General features: G+C 41.7%; 1 protein-coding gene across 1 annotated transcript in view; it reads right to left on the bottom strand.

Moving 5' to 3' along the window:
* Window positions 1–1,153: 1,153 nt before the first annotated feature.
* LOC109981168 (phospholipid phosphatase-related protein type 4-like) overlaps window positions 1,154–15,885 on the bottom strand; it is a 38,746-nt gene continuing 24,014 nt past the window's right edge. Inside the window, exons 8-11 of the mRNA XM_020629842.3 lie at window positions 13,867–14,095; window positions 12,166–12,772; window positions 10,090–10,225; window positions 1,154–4,949 (exon numbers count right to left, since the gene is read on the bottom strand). Coding sequence (XP_020485498.1) covers window positions 4,015–4,949; window positions 10,090–10,225; window positions 12,166–12,772; window positions 13,867–14,095 — 1,907 coding nt within the window. The 3' untranslated portion in view covers window positions 1,154–4,014. The remainder of the gene's footprint in view (window positions 4,950–10,089; window positions 10,226–12,165; window positions 12,773–13,866; window positions 14,096–15,885) is intronic.

The raw sequence follows: 15,885 nt of genomic DNA, 5'->3' as shown, positions 1-15,885 counted from the left end.
GTCCACCAAAGCAAACTTTGTGGGATATATGAGGGGAGTCAGTTTAACTCTCATGGGGCTCTAAAACATCTCTAGATCCTAAAGTAATCTAAGCTTCACGTTATCTTCATTCACAACATTCACATCCACAACACCCCAAAACTGCTCTGGAGCGCTCGCTGTGGGCAGCCCCTCCCCTCACTCTGACACCTCTCCATTAATGCACGTCCATAGGATCCTGTTTGTGTATGTGTTTGTGTTCATGTTCATTAAAAAGAGTGTAAAACCGAGTTTCCCCTCACAGGATCAATAAAGTATAAATTATTAATAAATATTTGTTATTAACATCAACAGATAAATGAAATGCACCTTGTGAACATAAACACCGGCCCTCGTCTGGAGTACGTTCATCTTATTATTTAAGGATTATTTCTGTCATTTGATTTGACCTTAAACTGTAAAAAAACAAAGCAACGTTTGTTCCATAGAATAACTGTCATGCTGCTAAAGTGTTCATTATATTGTTTCAGGTTATATGATGATTAGGCTTATACGTTACAGCTGTTAATCACTTTCAAATGATCACACCTGCTTCTGATTGTTCTCTTTAGGGTCATTTAAGGTCTCATCGGGCCAAATCACAGGTGACAGAATCAAAACCACAGAGAACAGCAGCAAGCAGCATCCATCAAGGTCCAGGCAGATTGCACACTAAATACATGTATCTTTTTTTCATTTTTCAAGAAGTAAAAAAGATTTTCTTACAAATCTGAATCCTTTTAACCATATTCTGATTCTGTGTAAATTCGCCTTCAGGACTGTTTAATGTAGCTTACAACTTTCGGTGACTGTGCTGACTCATTTAGTAAAAAAATGTATAGTTTGTTTTAAATGAAATGGATGGAGGGAATTGAATTTCTTTTTCATCTTAAGATCAGTGAAATCTGTAAATGACCCTGAATATGATTGGATTGTTCAAGCAGTTCAGAGCTGCACCCTATGTTATGAGTTGACGCTACACAAATAAAGATTGAAAGATTTATGGCAGAACAATTTACAAAGTTAAGAGTCATATTGGTTAGGAGAGGCAGAAGTTCAACATAATTGTTTCAGTTGATTTCAGGTCGAGTACCATCTTTTATTTGTGTGCATGTGCGTGTGCGTGTGCGTGTGCGTGTGCGTGTGCGTGTGCGTGTGCGTGTGCGTGTGTGTAGAAACCTTATGTAGCAGAGAAAAATAACAGTGTCAGAAATGTAAACAAAGTCAATAGGACTCCATCAATGTGTGCCGTGGCTTTGACCCCAATGAAGCTTACAGAATAACCAAATATATCTAAGGCCACAGGCTTGGGCACAGAAAACTTTATAAAATCTAAGTGTTTCCAGTTGACCAATCAGAGTTCTTTCTTGTAAGATCTTACATGAGTTCCAGGTAAAAAAAAAAGAATCTGCACAAAACACATCAATGCATTTAAAGAAGCATAGACTGGCGATTCAAAACCATCAGTTATAATCATCCAAATATGTTCATATATCAGCTCATTTAACTAAAATACTGTCTATAATACACCATTAAAATATCATATTTAAAGTCCTCTATACTAACCTTTACATAACAAAACATCAACACATTAACAGCATTTTACAATGCCCATAGCAGCATCATCTTCATCTCCAACATCCTCACTAAAAAGTTAATGAAAGCAACAGATCTGACTCAGAAGTGGGAGGTTTATCTGTACACAGCTATAAATACAAACTTTGGCCATTCAATTGATAAACTGTGAACAATCAGTTTTTTGTGCTTGTCATAATCAACATGATCCAAATAAGAGAATCTGTGTGTTGCAAGGCATATTTCTATGAAAACGCTGACTTCTGGGAGTCATGGCACCATCACATGATATCTATGCGACTAGCCCACAGCCACATAACGCTTCTGATGGCACTTGGGCACTAAGTTAAAGAATGTAAACACTGGGTTAAGAAAATGATAAGTCTGCTCGTCAGTAAATAATATATTTAAAGCATACACATTTGATTAATACTTTTTGAACATTCATTGAATACACATTTCTAAATGTGTTTAATTCAACCACACCCGCACAGTACAAATGAAAATAGGAAAAAACAGCCCCAAAATAAAGTTCTGGTATCGTGACATCTATCCTTCATAGTTTGATGATGACAATCTGCAAAATTAAAACAGGAAACCGTCCCGCTGTTTAAGGAAAAATTGATTCATTGCTTTGTTTTTCACTGTATAAAAAGTGCCAGAGCTATTTTTCAACATTCATTATTTAGAGAATTTTAAAAAATATATTTGGAGTAATAACTTAAATTTCTTAAAATAATTTGTGGTGAGAGCAGCCGAACTGTGGGTGGGTTGTTGGTTCAAAAGTTTTCATTGTTCTCTCAGATTCTGGGAATGAAAAGTAGACAAACATGAAACACAAACACTTTGTTGTTTCTTAAATATAAAAAAATGTTACTTTACATAAAATACATCATATATATATTTACATTCTATTTCTTGAAATACAGACTTATTTCTAAAGCGCGCTGTGACATTTGTTCGAGTATGGTGTCATGACTTTCTTTAAACATTAAAACACAAAGTAGTGTAATGTTATTTTTGTAAGTTATAAATTATAACTCTATGTAATGTTTATTTTATAAATTAACTTTATACTTAAAATAATAATACATTTTTAATATTATTCTTGAAAGAAACATTATTCTTGTAACAGCTTGACTTTTACTTAAATTACATCTTTAACAAAGCAATGATTCTTTATTTTATTGTATTCTTATTATATTCAATGTTTTAGACCTTTTCTCAAAATCACAAACTGACTCTGTTCGTTGTAAATTTATTGCAGTATTTTTGCCATATTGTATTTTTTTAAAATATATTTCATAACAGTCTCATTTACATTCTTATTAAAACCAGAAATATTCCTATAAAAAAATCAGACTTTTTCTACACTAAACTTAAACTTTATCCTTGCCTGTTTCATCTCAAAATATCAACACTTATTTTCCAAACTTTAATTATCTGGATATCATTTTATGTCTTCCTTTTTCTTATACAATCTTTGTTTGTTCAGATGATTCCCAAGCTGCAAGTGTCAGTGTACAGTTCAGCTACGACACAGTAAGCATAATTCATATACTGCACATTAACAAAAGAAAATATGTAAAACCATTGAATGCTATTTGACCATATTTAAAACACTTTATATTCCCCTTATATTGTTCTTTTCTGACACAAACACTATCACCATTAACTAATAGACACTGTTATAGTCAATATAAAAAATCTTGTAGCCCAGAAACACTAGACTGTGGGCACCCACAAACATATGTACAAACAGCACTATTATAGGCTTTGAATGCATCTAATGGCCAGTGGTTTAATTATAAAGTTTATATATATGTTTATCGATTTCATTACATGTGCTTGACAACAGAATGAAAGCATGTAATAAATGTATGTATGAATGTTGGCACAAAAGCGTTAGCCCATTTACAGCTGAGCCAGCAGTTGGGGGGAAAGCGGGGGCAGACTTGTCAGGCTGCACCCATCCTTACTGACAGGGAGGAGTGAGATAGAACAAGGAGGCTTGAGTGCCTGTGATCCAATTCAACTCAGCATAGTACATCAAAAGAAAGACTGGTTTTGCCAGCAGTCCGACGTCAAAACAGTAAAAGCACTGGATCAAACTCACCCCTCACATTGAGCCCTGGCCATAGTCCTCTCTTAATGGTCAGTTGGAGATCAGGGGCAGCGCTGATTTTGCTTGTATGGCTTGTGATTCAAAGTGAATAGTGAACCTATTGCTTGTAGGTTTTAATCCTTCAGAGACAAAACATCTATTCAGTAAGGTATTAAACCAGCTGGGATGCTTTTGGGACAGATTGGCCATCCCTTATTTGCTGACCCTGTCTGGTGGCAGATTTAGCCAAAACTCCATTGAGAATTTGAACTGGTCAAGTAGCAGGTGTAAATAGATGATCTCATCCCTTAAGGGGGTCATTCTTTATATGCCAACCCTAAATTAGGAGGTGGAGTGTGAGTTAGGATAGGGCGAGGTAATGTGGGGGGAGGGGTTGGACTTGGACGGCCATACATCCCTTGAAACTGCCTGTTGTGGTGGTTGGGGTGGTTGAAATGGATCGGGTTTTCCTGAAAACTTCGAAGGTTTTCGTGGAAACGGTTGCAGCTTACATTGTCGATGCGGTTACTGTCGTCACAAAGGCGGTGGTTGTTGTGGAGGTCAGGAGGGGGACCGCGATCCGGGACCTGGATGATGTGGGAGCCACTCTGCCTCCTCAGGGTGGACTCGCGACTGGATGAGGCAACAGATTGAGAATCTGAGCCACCGTCACTGCTGGGAGCGGTTCCCTCCACTGGAGTCACCCTGATGGTAGTGATGGCTTGAGGGTGAGGGTGGAAGGGTGGAGCAAAGGTCTCAGTCTGGATAAACGTCATGCCGGAGTTAGAAGTGGGGTTGAAGTTTAATTGAGTGTTATTAAAATGAGGATTATTGGGACTGTTGGGGTTTAGATTGGGGTGCTGGAAGTTGTTGGGGTTGTTTGGATGTAAGGGATGAAGAGGATGTACCATATGTGGATGGTTTGTGTATAAGATTCCTCCACCCTCTCCCATTTCACCTCCCCCCCCTGCCCCTCCATCTCCACCATATCCACTCTCCATTTCGGTCCCTGTTACACTCCTCCGCCCGTCCACCGACCCTCCATCCCTCAGCGAGTCACAGCTGTCTGTATTTCTGTTCAGGTCATTCAGGTTGAAAGCCGACTGATGAAGTGAAGCTCGTTGATCCGGTGGTTTCCAGCGCCAGGAGCCACTTCCGTCTCTGCTTGGAGGTCTCACCACAGGTTTGTTTGATCTGGACTCTGGATGGGCGTCAACCCGGACTATACTGCCACTTCTTTCCAAACCTCCACCTAAAAAAACAAGACAAATGAACATCTGAATAATGACTCTAAATAACTACCAAGGAACATTCATCACATTTCATGATTCCTAAGTGTTTGTCTTTTGACTACTCAAAGTGCTTTCACATCACAGGTCACACCTACCCATTCACATCACATTTACACACTGATTGCAGTGTTTGCTATGTAATGTGTCCGAGCGGCCACGTGTTGGAGAGACAGTTTCTTCCCTCAGAGAGCCAACCATACATTCTCATATCAATACTATCTCTCAGCAGAATTACACATTCTATATGTTTGGGAACCCTATAAGACACATAGGAGACAGAGCAGATGCCACTCCTTGAACACCTCCACCCAGGATCTGGCATTCGGGATTTGGAATGAGAAGTCAGGGAGCCAGTACTGGACTATCATACTTACCTTTTGAGATGTTGGCAGGTGTTGTGACTGGCGACCTGGTGTGCAGGTGTCTCTGTGGGCCTAGTCCCAGGTACAAGAGACACCTCCATAATGGATAGCATTTCGGTAAGCAAGGCATCTATTGCGCTGCAGTTCTTGCTAGGACAGCCACCCTTCCCAAAAACTGAGGTAGATGGAGACACCAGGGCTGCCACTGGAGGTAACGGCCTAAAGCCTATCCTCTCCCGATTGTGGATCGCCACTGGACATCGATAATGTAAAGTCCAGCGACTAGCACCTGCTTCCAGTATCTGAAACTGCTGTCGAACTACATCTTTGAAGTCAGGGAGAAGAGGTATCTGAGGGCGAGTGAGCCCAGCCCAATCAGCAAAGAGGGAGGGCCCAGGCACCTGATCAGATGGCATCTCCACATTGAGAGCAGCAGCAGCTCTACATTTAATGCTGTAAGGGAGATGTCCTTGCAGCTCACGCTCCCCCGAAGACTCCCTCCTGCTGTCCCAAGGGGAGCAAATCACCCTCCTTCTCTTGCCTGAGCCCATAACGCTCCCCTGGACCGTTGTCATGGCGCCGCGCTAGTGGCAGCCTGTTGCAGCGGCTCCGTTTTTTGTCTTGCGTTTTAAGTGTTTTTAAATTGTTTTGTTAAGTGTCAAGTCACCTGTCATAGCCTATGAGTTAGTCAAGATGGACACTAAGTGGCTTAGTCGAGTTTCATTAGTTTTTACCGTTTTTATATATTTTTTTGTGTCGGGACAGTATGCCAACGCATACTAACGTTATTGTTTACACGCGCGACCAGCTGTTAGCACTCTCCAAACCACTACCTTTGACGGGAATGAGACACCAAATCCCAGAGCAGCTAAGGAGAAGATGCAGAGGATGCAGATCCGGTGTTATAAGGAGAGCAAGGAGGAGAAGGTTCAAGCCCTGCATCCCCTCGATTGTCATGGGGAATGTGAGGTCGCTGGTGAACAAGGTGGACGAACTCGGAGCACTCATAAGATCACAGCGTGAATACCGAGAATGCAGTTGAATGTGCACCGAGACATGGATGCAGGAGAATATTCCGGACGCAAACACAACAATGAATGGATTTATGACTGTATGGGCTGACCGGGATCACAGGCTGAGCGGTAAAAAGAGAGGAGGGGGGATTGCTCTGCTTGTGAATAACCCTGGATCACCAGTGATTTAAAATGTCTGCAAAATAAAAAGAAGAAGGCATTCAGGGACGGTGACAGTGAGTTGCTGAAGAGTGTACAGAGAGAGTTGAGGGTGAGGCTGAGAGAAAACAAGGAGGCATACAGGAGGAAGCTGGAGAGCAAGCTCCAGCAGAACAACATAAGGAATATGTGGCACGGTATGAAAACCATAACCGGCTTCAAGGTGAAAGGAAATCAGGCAGAAGGTAGTCAGGAAAGGGCCAATGAGATGAACGTGTTCTTCAATAGGTTCAGCACGAGGCCTTTGGCTACCTCCCTGGCCCCTGATAGCCAAACAGACCCTACATCCTCCCCCCTCACAAAGGCCTTCCCCTCCCCGCAAGTTACCCGGACGGCACCCACTGCCCCCCCAACATGCTCTGATCCCCACCATGCCCCACCCCTACCCCACACTTCTCTGGCCTGTCTGTCTGTCTCCAGTAGCCAGGTGAGAATGCAGCTCGAGAGACTCGGCCAGAACAAGGCCCCAGGGTTTTGAAAGCCTGTGCTATGTGGCATTCTACAGCATCTTTTCAACCTCAGCCTCAGCCAGGGGAGGGTGCCAGTACTGTGGAAAACATCCTGCCTTGTTCTGGTTCCCAAGAAACCCTCTCCCTCTGCCCTCAATGACTACAGACCAGTTGCCCTAACATCGCACATCATGAAGGTACTTGAGAGGCTGGTCTTGGCCCACCTGAGACCACAGATGACCAGCTACCTGGACCCATTGCAGTTTGCATACTGCCCAAGGGTGGGGGTTGAGGACGCCATCATCTACCTACTCCACAGAGCCCACTCTCACCTAGACAAGTCTGGTAGCACTGTGAGGATTATGTTTTTGGATTTTTCAAGTGCTTTTAACACCATACAGCCAGTACTGCTCCGTGAGAAGCTGGAGCTGATGCAGGTAGACACCACCACAACATCATGGATCATGGATTACCCGACTCACAGACCACAGTTTGTGAGGCTGGGGAGGTCTGTGTCTGAGCGGGCGGTCAGTGGCATAGGAGCACCACAGGGGACTGTGCTGTCCCCTTTCCTCTTCACACTATACACCTCAGACTTCCAGTATAACTCTGAGGCTTGTCACTTACAGAAGTTCTCAGACGATACTGTGGTAGTAGGGTGTATCAGTGGTGAAGAGGAGACAGAATACAGGATGCTGGCGGATAACTTTGTTGCATAGAGTGGGAAGAACCACCTGGTGTTAAATGTAACAAAGACCAAGGAAATGGTGTTGGACTTTAGGAGGGACAGGCCTGAGCTAAGCACCATCTCTGTCCTTGGGGATGAGGTGCATGTGGTGGAGTGCTATAAATACTTGGGGGTGCACATGAACAATAAACTGGACTGGAAGCACCACACAGTGGCTGTCTACAAGAAGGGTCAGAGCAGACTGTACTTCTTGAGGAAGCTTAGGTCTTTTAATGTGTGTAGCAAAATGTTAGCCATGTTTTATCAGACTGTTGTGGCAAGTGCCATTTTCTTTGCAGCCGTCTGTTGGGGCAGCAGCATCAGGGCTTGTAACTCTAAAAATCTTAACAAGCTGATTAGGAGGGCTGGCTCTGTGCTGGGGACTGCTGTGAAGCCCCTGGAGGTGGTGATGGGGAGAAGGATGATACAGAAACTGTTGAACATTATGGACAATAACATGCATCCCTTACACTATCTTGTGTGTGAACAAAAGAGTGTTTTTAGTGGGAGGCTACGGCAGCTAAGCTGCAAAAAGGACAGATTTAAAAAATGCTTTTTTACCTACTGCAATTGCACTTTATAACGACTCCCCTTTAAGTAAGGACAGAAGACATTTCAACTTTTAAACTTTAGCCTGAGTTGCATATATCATATATCAAACTGTATTGTGGGCTCATGTTTTTTTGTATGAGTGGGATATGTATGTATATATGTGTTGTGTTGTGTGTTTGTATGTATGCTGGCTGCTGGAACACCTAAATGTCCCTGCTGGGATGAATAAAGTATATCTTATCTTATCTTATCTTAGTTTCCTGTCTCGTAGTGTTGTGACGACATGCGCTAACTACCCAGGTAGACGGCTGCAAAGCCATCTTTGCCGGCCAGACCCTACACCGCCACAGCAGACCTAGCGCTTGGCTGGCTACGGTCCCTGAGCAGGAGGATGTGGCTGTTTTATGAACACATGATGGCATTCCTCTCTCTGTCGTGTTGACAAACAACTCTACAATTCACTTAGCAGACACTTTTATCCAAAGCGACGTACATCAGAGAGCAAGTACAACACAAGCAAGGATCTAGAAAAAAGGGAACAATGTCAGTAAGAGCAAACGATCAGCTTTGAGTTTGATTGGACACACAGGTGCTGACAGGAAGTGACCAGAGGCAAAGCACAACATTGAGGGCAGTTCTTGAGAGCTCTAATCAGTATAGAAACCATCTTATAAGTCATCGTTATCAAACAAAATCCATCGTCATTACCATCATCATCATCATCAATAATATGGAGACCATCATCATTAAGTTAGTAGGTATTCATGAAAGAGCTGGCTCTTTAGCTTTTTCTTAAAGGTGCAGAGGGACTCTGCAGATCCAATGGAGTTTACATTCGATCTCATACATGAAAATGGGTTATCCCTAACTCTCATTGCATGTTCAACACCTTAACAGAACACAAAATAGTCATTGTCATGAGCATTTTCGCACTACAGCCCATGGAAGGAGGAACCTCCTGGGATGCCAAACTGACGCCACAGAGCAGACCAGGAAGTAGGCACTCTAGCAGTAGGCTAACTAGCGGTTAGCCTTCTCTGTTTTGTGTTTTCGCTCAAGCCTTATCCGCTTTTTTTTCCTTCTTTTTCTTTGTCAGGCTATTCGATAACAACATGTCATGCTTTGTGATTATGCTTTTCGGACACAATCTGGCTACCCAGCAATACTCCTCACTATACTCCTGCACATCGGGGAGAGGGGCGCCTAACTACACTGTCCCACAAGGTAAGCTTCCTTTACTAGCTTCCCGTGCAGTACGCTGAATGACACCCCTCTCTCCAGTCTTTTCAGTCAAATGAAGAAAGGCAAACAGCTAACCCAGAGGGGGGGACAGAAGACCAGCTCTCCCTCCTCACACACAAGGGTAAGTGGATATCTTCACTGTTCGTCTGTCAAGATTCATATCTGCTCACACGTCTCACGCTCACAGTGGAAATAATTGAATCAATGACTTCATGCGCACCTGGGCATTTTATACCCGCGCATGGGCAATGTAGTGGTGTGTCTTAAAGAAGTTTCCACATCAACTGCCCGAGTGGTAGAGTTCCCGTACATGTGGAGAGATAGTCTTGATACAATCAAGAACAAAAGTAAGGTCTTTTACCTTCTCTTTTGTAAACTGTAACAAACATTTGTTATCAATTGGTCCTATACAAATACAGATTCATTGATTGATTAATATGCCAGTTTCCCATACTTTCACGTATTCCTTAAAAAAGCTGCATGATGTTTTACTTAACACGAGTTTAAGAGAACATGTACAGGTTAGCAGTACAGACCTCCTCCTCCTACTGCTCCGGTGGTAGAGGCCGGTGGAGATGGATCCTGGTCAGTCAGGGCTCGGTACCGAATGGATCCACCATCCTCTGATCTAGGAGAGTGAAGGAGGCCCTGCTGTTTGGATAAGGCTATAACCTGAAAAAGGAAGATGACAGTGAAATATGACTGTTCCTAATTTTGCTGCTGGGATACCAACTTATTTTTCTCTAACCTGCTCTTCTTTAAAATGTTGCTTCTTCAACTAGATTGAAGTTGTCCAAAAACATACAGCCTGCATTTACATTTTGAAATGTCTTTGTGGCTTCCATAAATGGTTATCGACTGGTTATATGCAGCTCTGAAATAGGCCCCTCCAGTTATGTCTGCAAAGTAATCACTGTCATTTCTAGGAGAAGCATCCCTTCATCTGTTTCTGGTAGCTTTCAATTTAACAGAAAATATTAAGGAACACAGAGGCTTCAAGCTGGCTTACAAAAATGGTATGAGTCTAAAAAAAAACAACAGGCTGGCAATTAACAGGTCTTTAGTTTACCAAATCACAACATCATGATACAGATTGGTAAAAAGTAAAAAGCTTTGTCAGGTCTTTCCACAAGGGGAGAAGAAAGCAACTTTGAAATGCTTGTTTGTCAAACTGAGGTCGCATCAATTATTTATGATGCACTCAAGGAAGTTGGGAAACCTACAGTACAGAATGATAGCAACAGAATCAGCAGATTGCTTGCTCAAGTTGAAAATATTTTATCCAAAATGGATTGGTGACTGTACTTGCATGCAGATACAATGTGTCCTGCAGCGCATTATAGTTAAGGCGGCCGCCTTAATCTGAAATGTATCAGTAACAGCCCACTGGAGTCTGTAGCTGCAAATTTAGACAAACAAACTTTGTTACACAGAATGATGTGTTCTGTTACTGAATGTAACTCCAGTTCTATGAATATGTGCTTCGCTATTGGTTTGGTGACCAAACTGTTATTGAAATGATGCAGCTTTTATTACAGTCAGTTAGTTAAACACAGTCATTTTGTGTTTAATTTACCTCCCCCGCCTCTCCACTGACAAAACAGATACCACCTTAACTGTTAAAGGGCCCATATCATGCTTTTTCTGGTTTTATATGCTCTTTAGTGTGTTTTCCAAGTGTTCTGTGCATGTTTAGGCACATCTATTTGCAAAAATTCAAAGTCCACGTAAACACGGCTTCTCCTACCTCCTCCTGTTAGCTGTAGCATTAGCCGCATGTAACGCTCGGTTCTAGCCCCCCTCGATAAAAATGTGTCAGTCCGATGTCATTGTCAGTGTGAGATCACTGATCTAAGTCCATTGGCTCGTTGTGGCAAGCCCAGCAGCTCATGTTGCACGCCCATTAACTTCTGTAGCACGCCCATGATATGCCGTAGCCTGCGGTAGCACAGTAGTGCTAAGGTGCTAATGTTTTTGCTCCCCGGCCCTCTGAGCCAGAGTGGCTGAGCGACTGACCAATTACGGCAGAGCCGACAGGCACTTCAGAGCCTTAGAGAGAGAGTCAGAAGCGAGCAGGTGCATGGAGTGGCAGTACATGAAAACAGACACTTTTTTAGAACTTTAGCTATTGTGAACATACTTTAGTAGGTACATAGATTAAAGAACCCCAAAAAGGGGGCTCTTTAAATGTCCTTTGGGAAACATTGAGGTACCTGTTCATAGAGATAAATAAATCCAAAGTCCAAAGCCTGCTGATATGTAATTGCTCAGTACTCTTTGGACAACAAACTTCGTACAAACAGAAACCCGAACACTTTGTACCTAAGTCGGATCCTACGTCTTTTTTTTTGTATAGATAAAGATTGCTGCAGCAGCTTTTAAATCAAGATGGTACAAGGAAAGAGGCGCCCCCGCCTGGTCTACGGCTGAATATTCACAACAGACCAATTTTGTCGGCTAACATTGTTAAAGGAAAATAACTTTTTAAATTAAGTCTGATGAATTATGCAAAGACCAAATGGAAACAAGAAGAGATTGTGTCAGAAGAGGTGTGACTTCTAACAATGATCCCTGGGTCCTAAATATATAGGTAAAAAAAATTGGATAGTTACCTGCATAAGACGGGGCTGTCCACCAGCACTGAGAGGTCTACACGGGAGGGTGGTTCTCTCTGCCACTCTCAGCCACTTTTCCCTGACTGACCCGCCCCCATCCATAATGCTGTCCTCTGATTCGCTCTCCTGATCTCTGCAGCTGGGGTTTTCCTCCTCAGGAATATGAACCAGCTGTGAGGATCCAGGCCGGGATTGGATTGACACTCTTGCCCCACCAGCCAAACCAGTGCTACCATTATGGGCCAAGTGATTATGATTGGCAGTGCTTGCTGCTAGTTTCATGTACTGAGCTGGGATGTGGGCTCCAGCACGCAGCTCTGTTTCCTGACCAGTGACTAAAGGCAAATGTGTTCCGGCTCGGAGCTCTGCCTCAAGGCCCATGGCAGATGGTTCAGAGGAGCAGCGAAGCTCCATGTTCCTCTGGGGGGATGACGAGGAGGTTGGTCTTATTCCATCCATCACCTGTAGAGACAACTTCCTATTGTCATTTTTATTTTTCCATTGGCTGAGCAGCTGTTTAGATCTCGTTGAATCCATTGAGGCGTGGATGGAGGCATGACGCCGAGGAATGCGACCCTCTTCCAATGAGGATCCTCCGTGAGAACTGTAATGGGACCAAAAGAAATTATATGAAGAAGAAGAAAGGAGATGATTTTGACGAGGGCCTCTGATGCACACATTCTGTCACTGCTTACATAACTAGATAACCCATTTTGATAATAAAAAATGTGATTCAAGCACTCAGATATTTTACTGAAGAAGTACTTAAACCAAAAATGTTACTTTACAAGTAAAACTACTGTACTGGAAACTACTTGTGAAAAAAATACACGTCTAAAGCATCTATATATACTTACAAAAAAACGTTTAATGAAGAATGACCATGAATTAATCCATTACTTTAAAGGCTTTATATGCGATTTTTTGATCCAGCAGATGTCGCCCTTGAGCACCAGCATGAAACCAAAACAACTTGCGCTGCATTGTTGTGTTAGCATGCTAATGCTAGTGATCTTTATTATGCTGGTATCTTCACACTGCATGTAAATTTACCTGAAATGAGCGTGATCTAGAAACACAGTTAAGCAGTGAGTACAGTATGTTATTCTTCTTTTCTCTAGTCCCTCAATTAAACAACTTTTATACACGAGGGGAGGAGTCAGCCGGCCGTCCGGGCGATGTAAACAAAGTGAAGATAGGACTCTGAAAACTCTGAAAACATCACAGACAGTGGGACTCGGGTGTTACACCCATTGTAGACAGTCATGACTCACAGAGTTATTTTCAGAGGATCTACTTGATTTATATTACATTTAAGAGTGAAAAATCACATAGAAAGACTTTAATGCAAAAACTCATACGGATGGATGTCACTTCAACTATTCTTTTAGGTTGCTTGTGTATGTATGTATAAGGATAATCCCTACATATTAAAGTCATAGATATGGTTTGTGGCTCAATGAAGGTTGGGGGTTTAATGCTTAACTCCAACAGTTATGTCTAAGTGTCCTTAATAGAGATGTCCCCAAATCGTCAAATCATCGACGAATCCTCTGTCGACCGCTAATCTCACTCAAACACAAGGATCAGTCAATTTCAGCTGTATGGCGGGAATTGATTTCTCTGCTTTCTCCAAATATAAGGTGCTATATAAATAAACTTTACTTACTTACTTACTTACTTACTAAAAATATTTACCGTGGCAGAGTGCTGCTGCTGAAGGTCATCATGTTATCATGGTTGCCAAGTGGACTGGATGGAATTAACACCTCGATTTCAGCACTGGCTCTCTTCATATTGGACATGGAGGGTTCTCGGTATGAAGCACTCCGTGTCAGAAGGGGCCCTGGTCGGTTGGGGGACAAGGTATGTGAAGAGGTCCTTGTGATGATGGGCTCTGGTTGACTGGGAATCAAGGTAAGGTGACCTATGTGGACAGTAGGAAGAGTGATTATATCAATTTAAATACTAAAAAAAAGATGTATTGATTAAGAATACTGTTGGATGGATGTCATGGTAGTGCAGTGGTTGCTACTGACATCTTAGAATGTCCCAACTTGCCTGTCGGCATAGGCCTTCGGTACGGAGTTTAACCTTTGCCCTTTCCAGCGCAAATTTTTTTCTAACTTTTGACAAAGAAATCTGAGTTCTCCTGCTCACAGATGGAAAATATAACAACCTTCAACCTTTGTCTGTACTCAGCTCTTTGAATAATCTTTTCTTTCAGTTAAAATGTTCTATTTTTTAACACCTTCTTATAGCAACTTAAAAGTAAGAGTGTAATGATTTAAACAACCTCAAAGCATTGATTATCTTTTTTAGATGCACATTAACCATATGACTTTCTCAATTAAAAACATTGTAAATAAACACAGAACCTCAATTTCTAAAATAGCACTTTAAAAAGATTAACATGACTCAGCGGCAGAAGAAAGCGAGTCATTATAGACCAAATTGATCAAGTGATTTTCAATTTTATTGAATCATGAAGCCTGTTGCTCCTCTACAGCTATGGAGAATATCAGTGAAAAAGAACAACTGCACCTGGAATCATGTCTCTTTGACTTAACACACAGATCCATGTTGTGAAATGTATGTTTCACTGCGCTGCATAGACCTGATCATGTCATTCACAGCATTTATCAGCATACATACTTTATGCATTATAATCGGGCAGTCCGACTTTAAGACTTCCTTTTGAGAAGCTAGTAAACTTCTATGCTAGTAGACACTGTTGCACTAAGTCAGCCATTCATTGTCTTTAATATTCAGTCAGTAATGATAGCCTTAACATACTCTTATAGGTGTGCAAAGTTTCAGATCACAAGGTTAAACATATTTTGGAGTAATTCCACAGAGGGCGCTAAACACGACACTTTCACAAGACACCTTCAAACCTCTACATAGGCAGGCGGAGCCATTTTCTTTTACTGTGCTACCAGAACATGATCAGCCCTGCACTGGTTCTGCCCCCCTGGAAGGCTTCCAATGGCCAATCAAAATGGGCACGTGGGGAGGGGGGGCCTTAAAGAGACAGCAGCTGAAACTAACTAATTATCCGATTTTGTTATCCTTCTGTTAAACAACCTGATTCCAAGATCTCATCCTGTCACTCAGCGTTTAAAAAGTGTAAAGGAAAGGCTAAACTCTACTTCTTCCTGAAAAAAGGCTTTGTTGAAACTTTAGGTCAATGGGGATGCAAACCATTTACTAAAATGAATCATCAGGTGACATTCATTAAATGACAGTTAAGTAAAATGAACTTTTCTAAAATCTGATCAGAGTAAAACAAAACAAGGTTGTCACTTGGCACAAATAACATGTTTTACAAGAGACAGTTACGATTAAAGTATTTTACATTTTCTTTTCATTTAATTATATTTTCACTTATTTTTTATTTCCAACAAGTTTTAAAAATAAAATAAAAATATACAAATATACAATATACAAAGCAAACAGCAATCAAAGCATACTTTCTGTAGTGGCTCGATTATTTTTCCTTAACCAGTCCATGTTTGAAAAGGGTGTAGGATGAAGTTAAATAACTTATCCAGTCCTATCCCTTTTATCTTTTTAGCTTAATAAATTAATCCAAGACTAAGCTTTACAAAATAAAGTCGAATACTACAGATAACAAAGTAACAAAAGCAACAGATATAATGTATTACACACATTCATTGGTAGATGGTACAGACCTTAAAACTGATTTTGATTAAA

Source organism: Labrus bergylta, chromosome 4 (genome assembly GCF_963930695.1).
Source record: "Labrus bergylta chromosome 4, fLabBer1.1, whole genome shotgun sequence".
Taxonomy (NCBI): Eukaryota; Metazoa; Chordata; class Actinopteri; order Labriformes; family Labridae; genus Labrus; species Labrus bergylta.
Note: the sequence above shows the minus strand (reverse complement) of the source record. Positions and strands in the feature narration are given on the sequence as shown.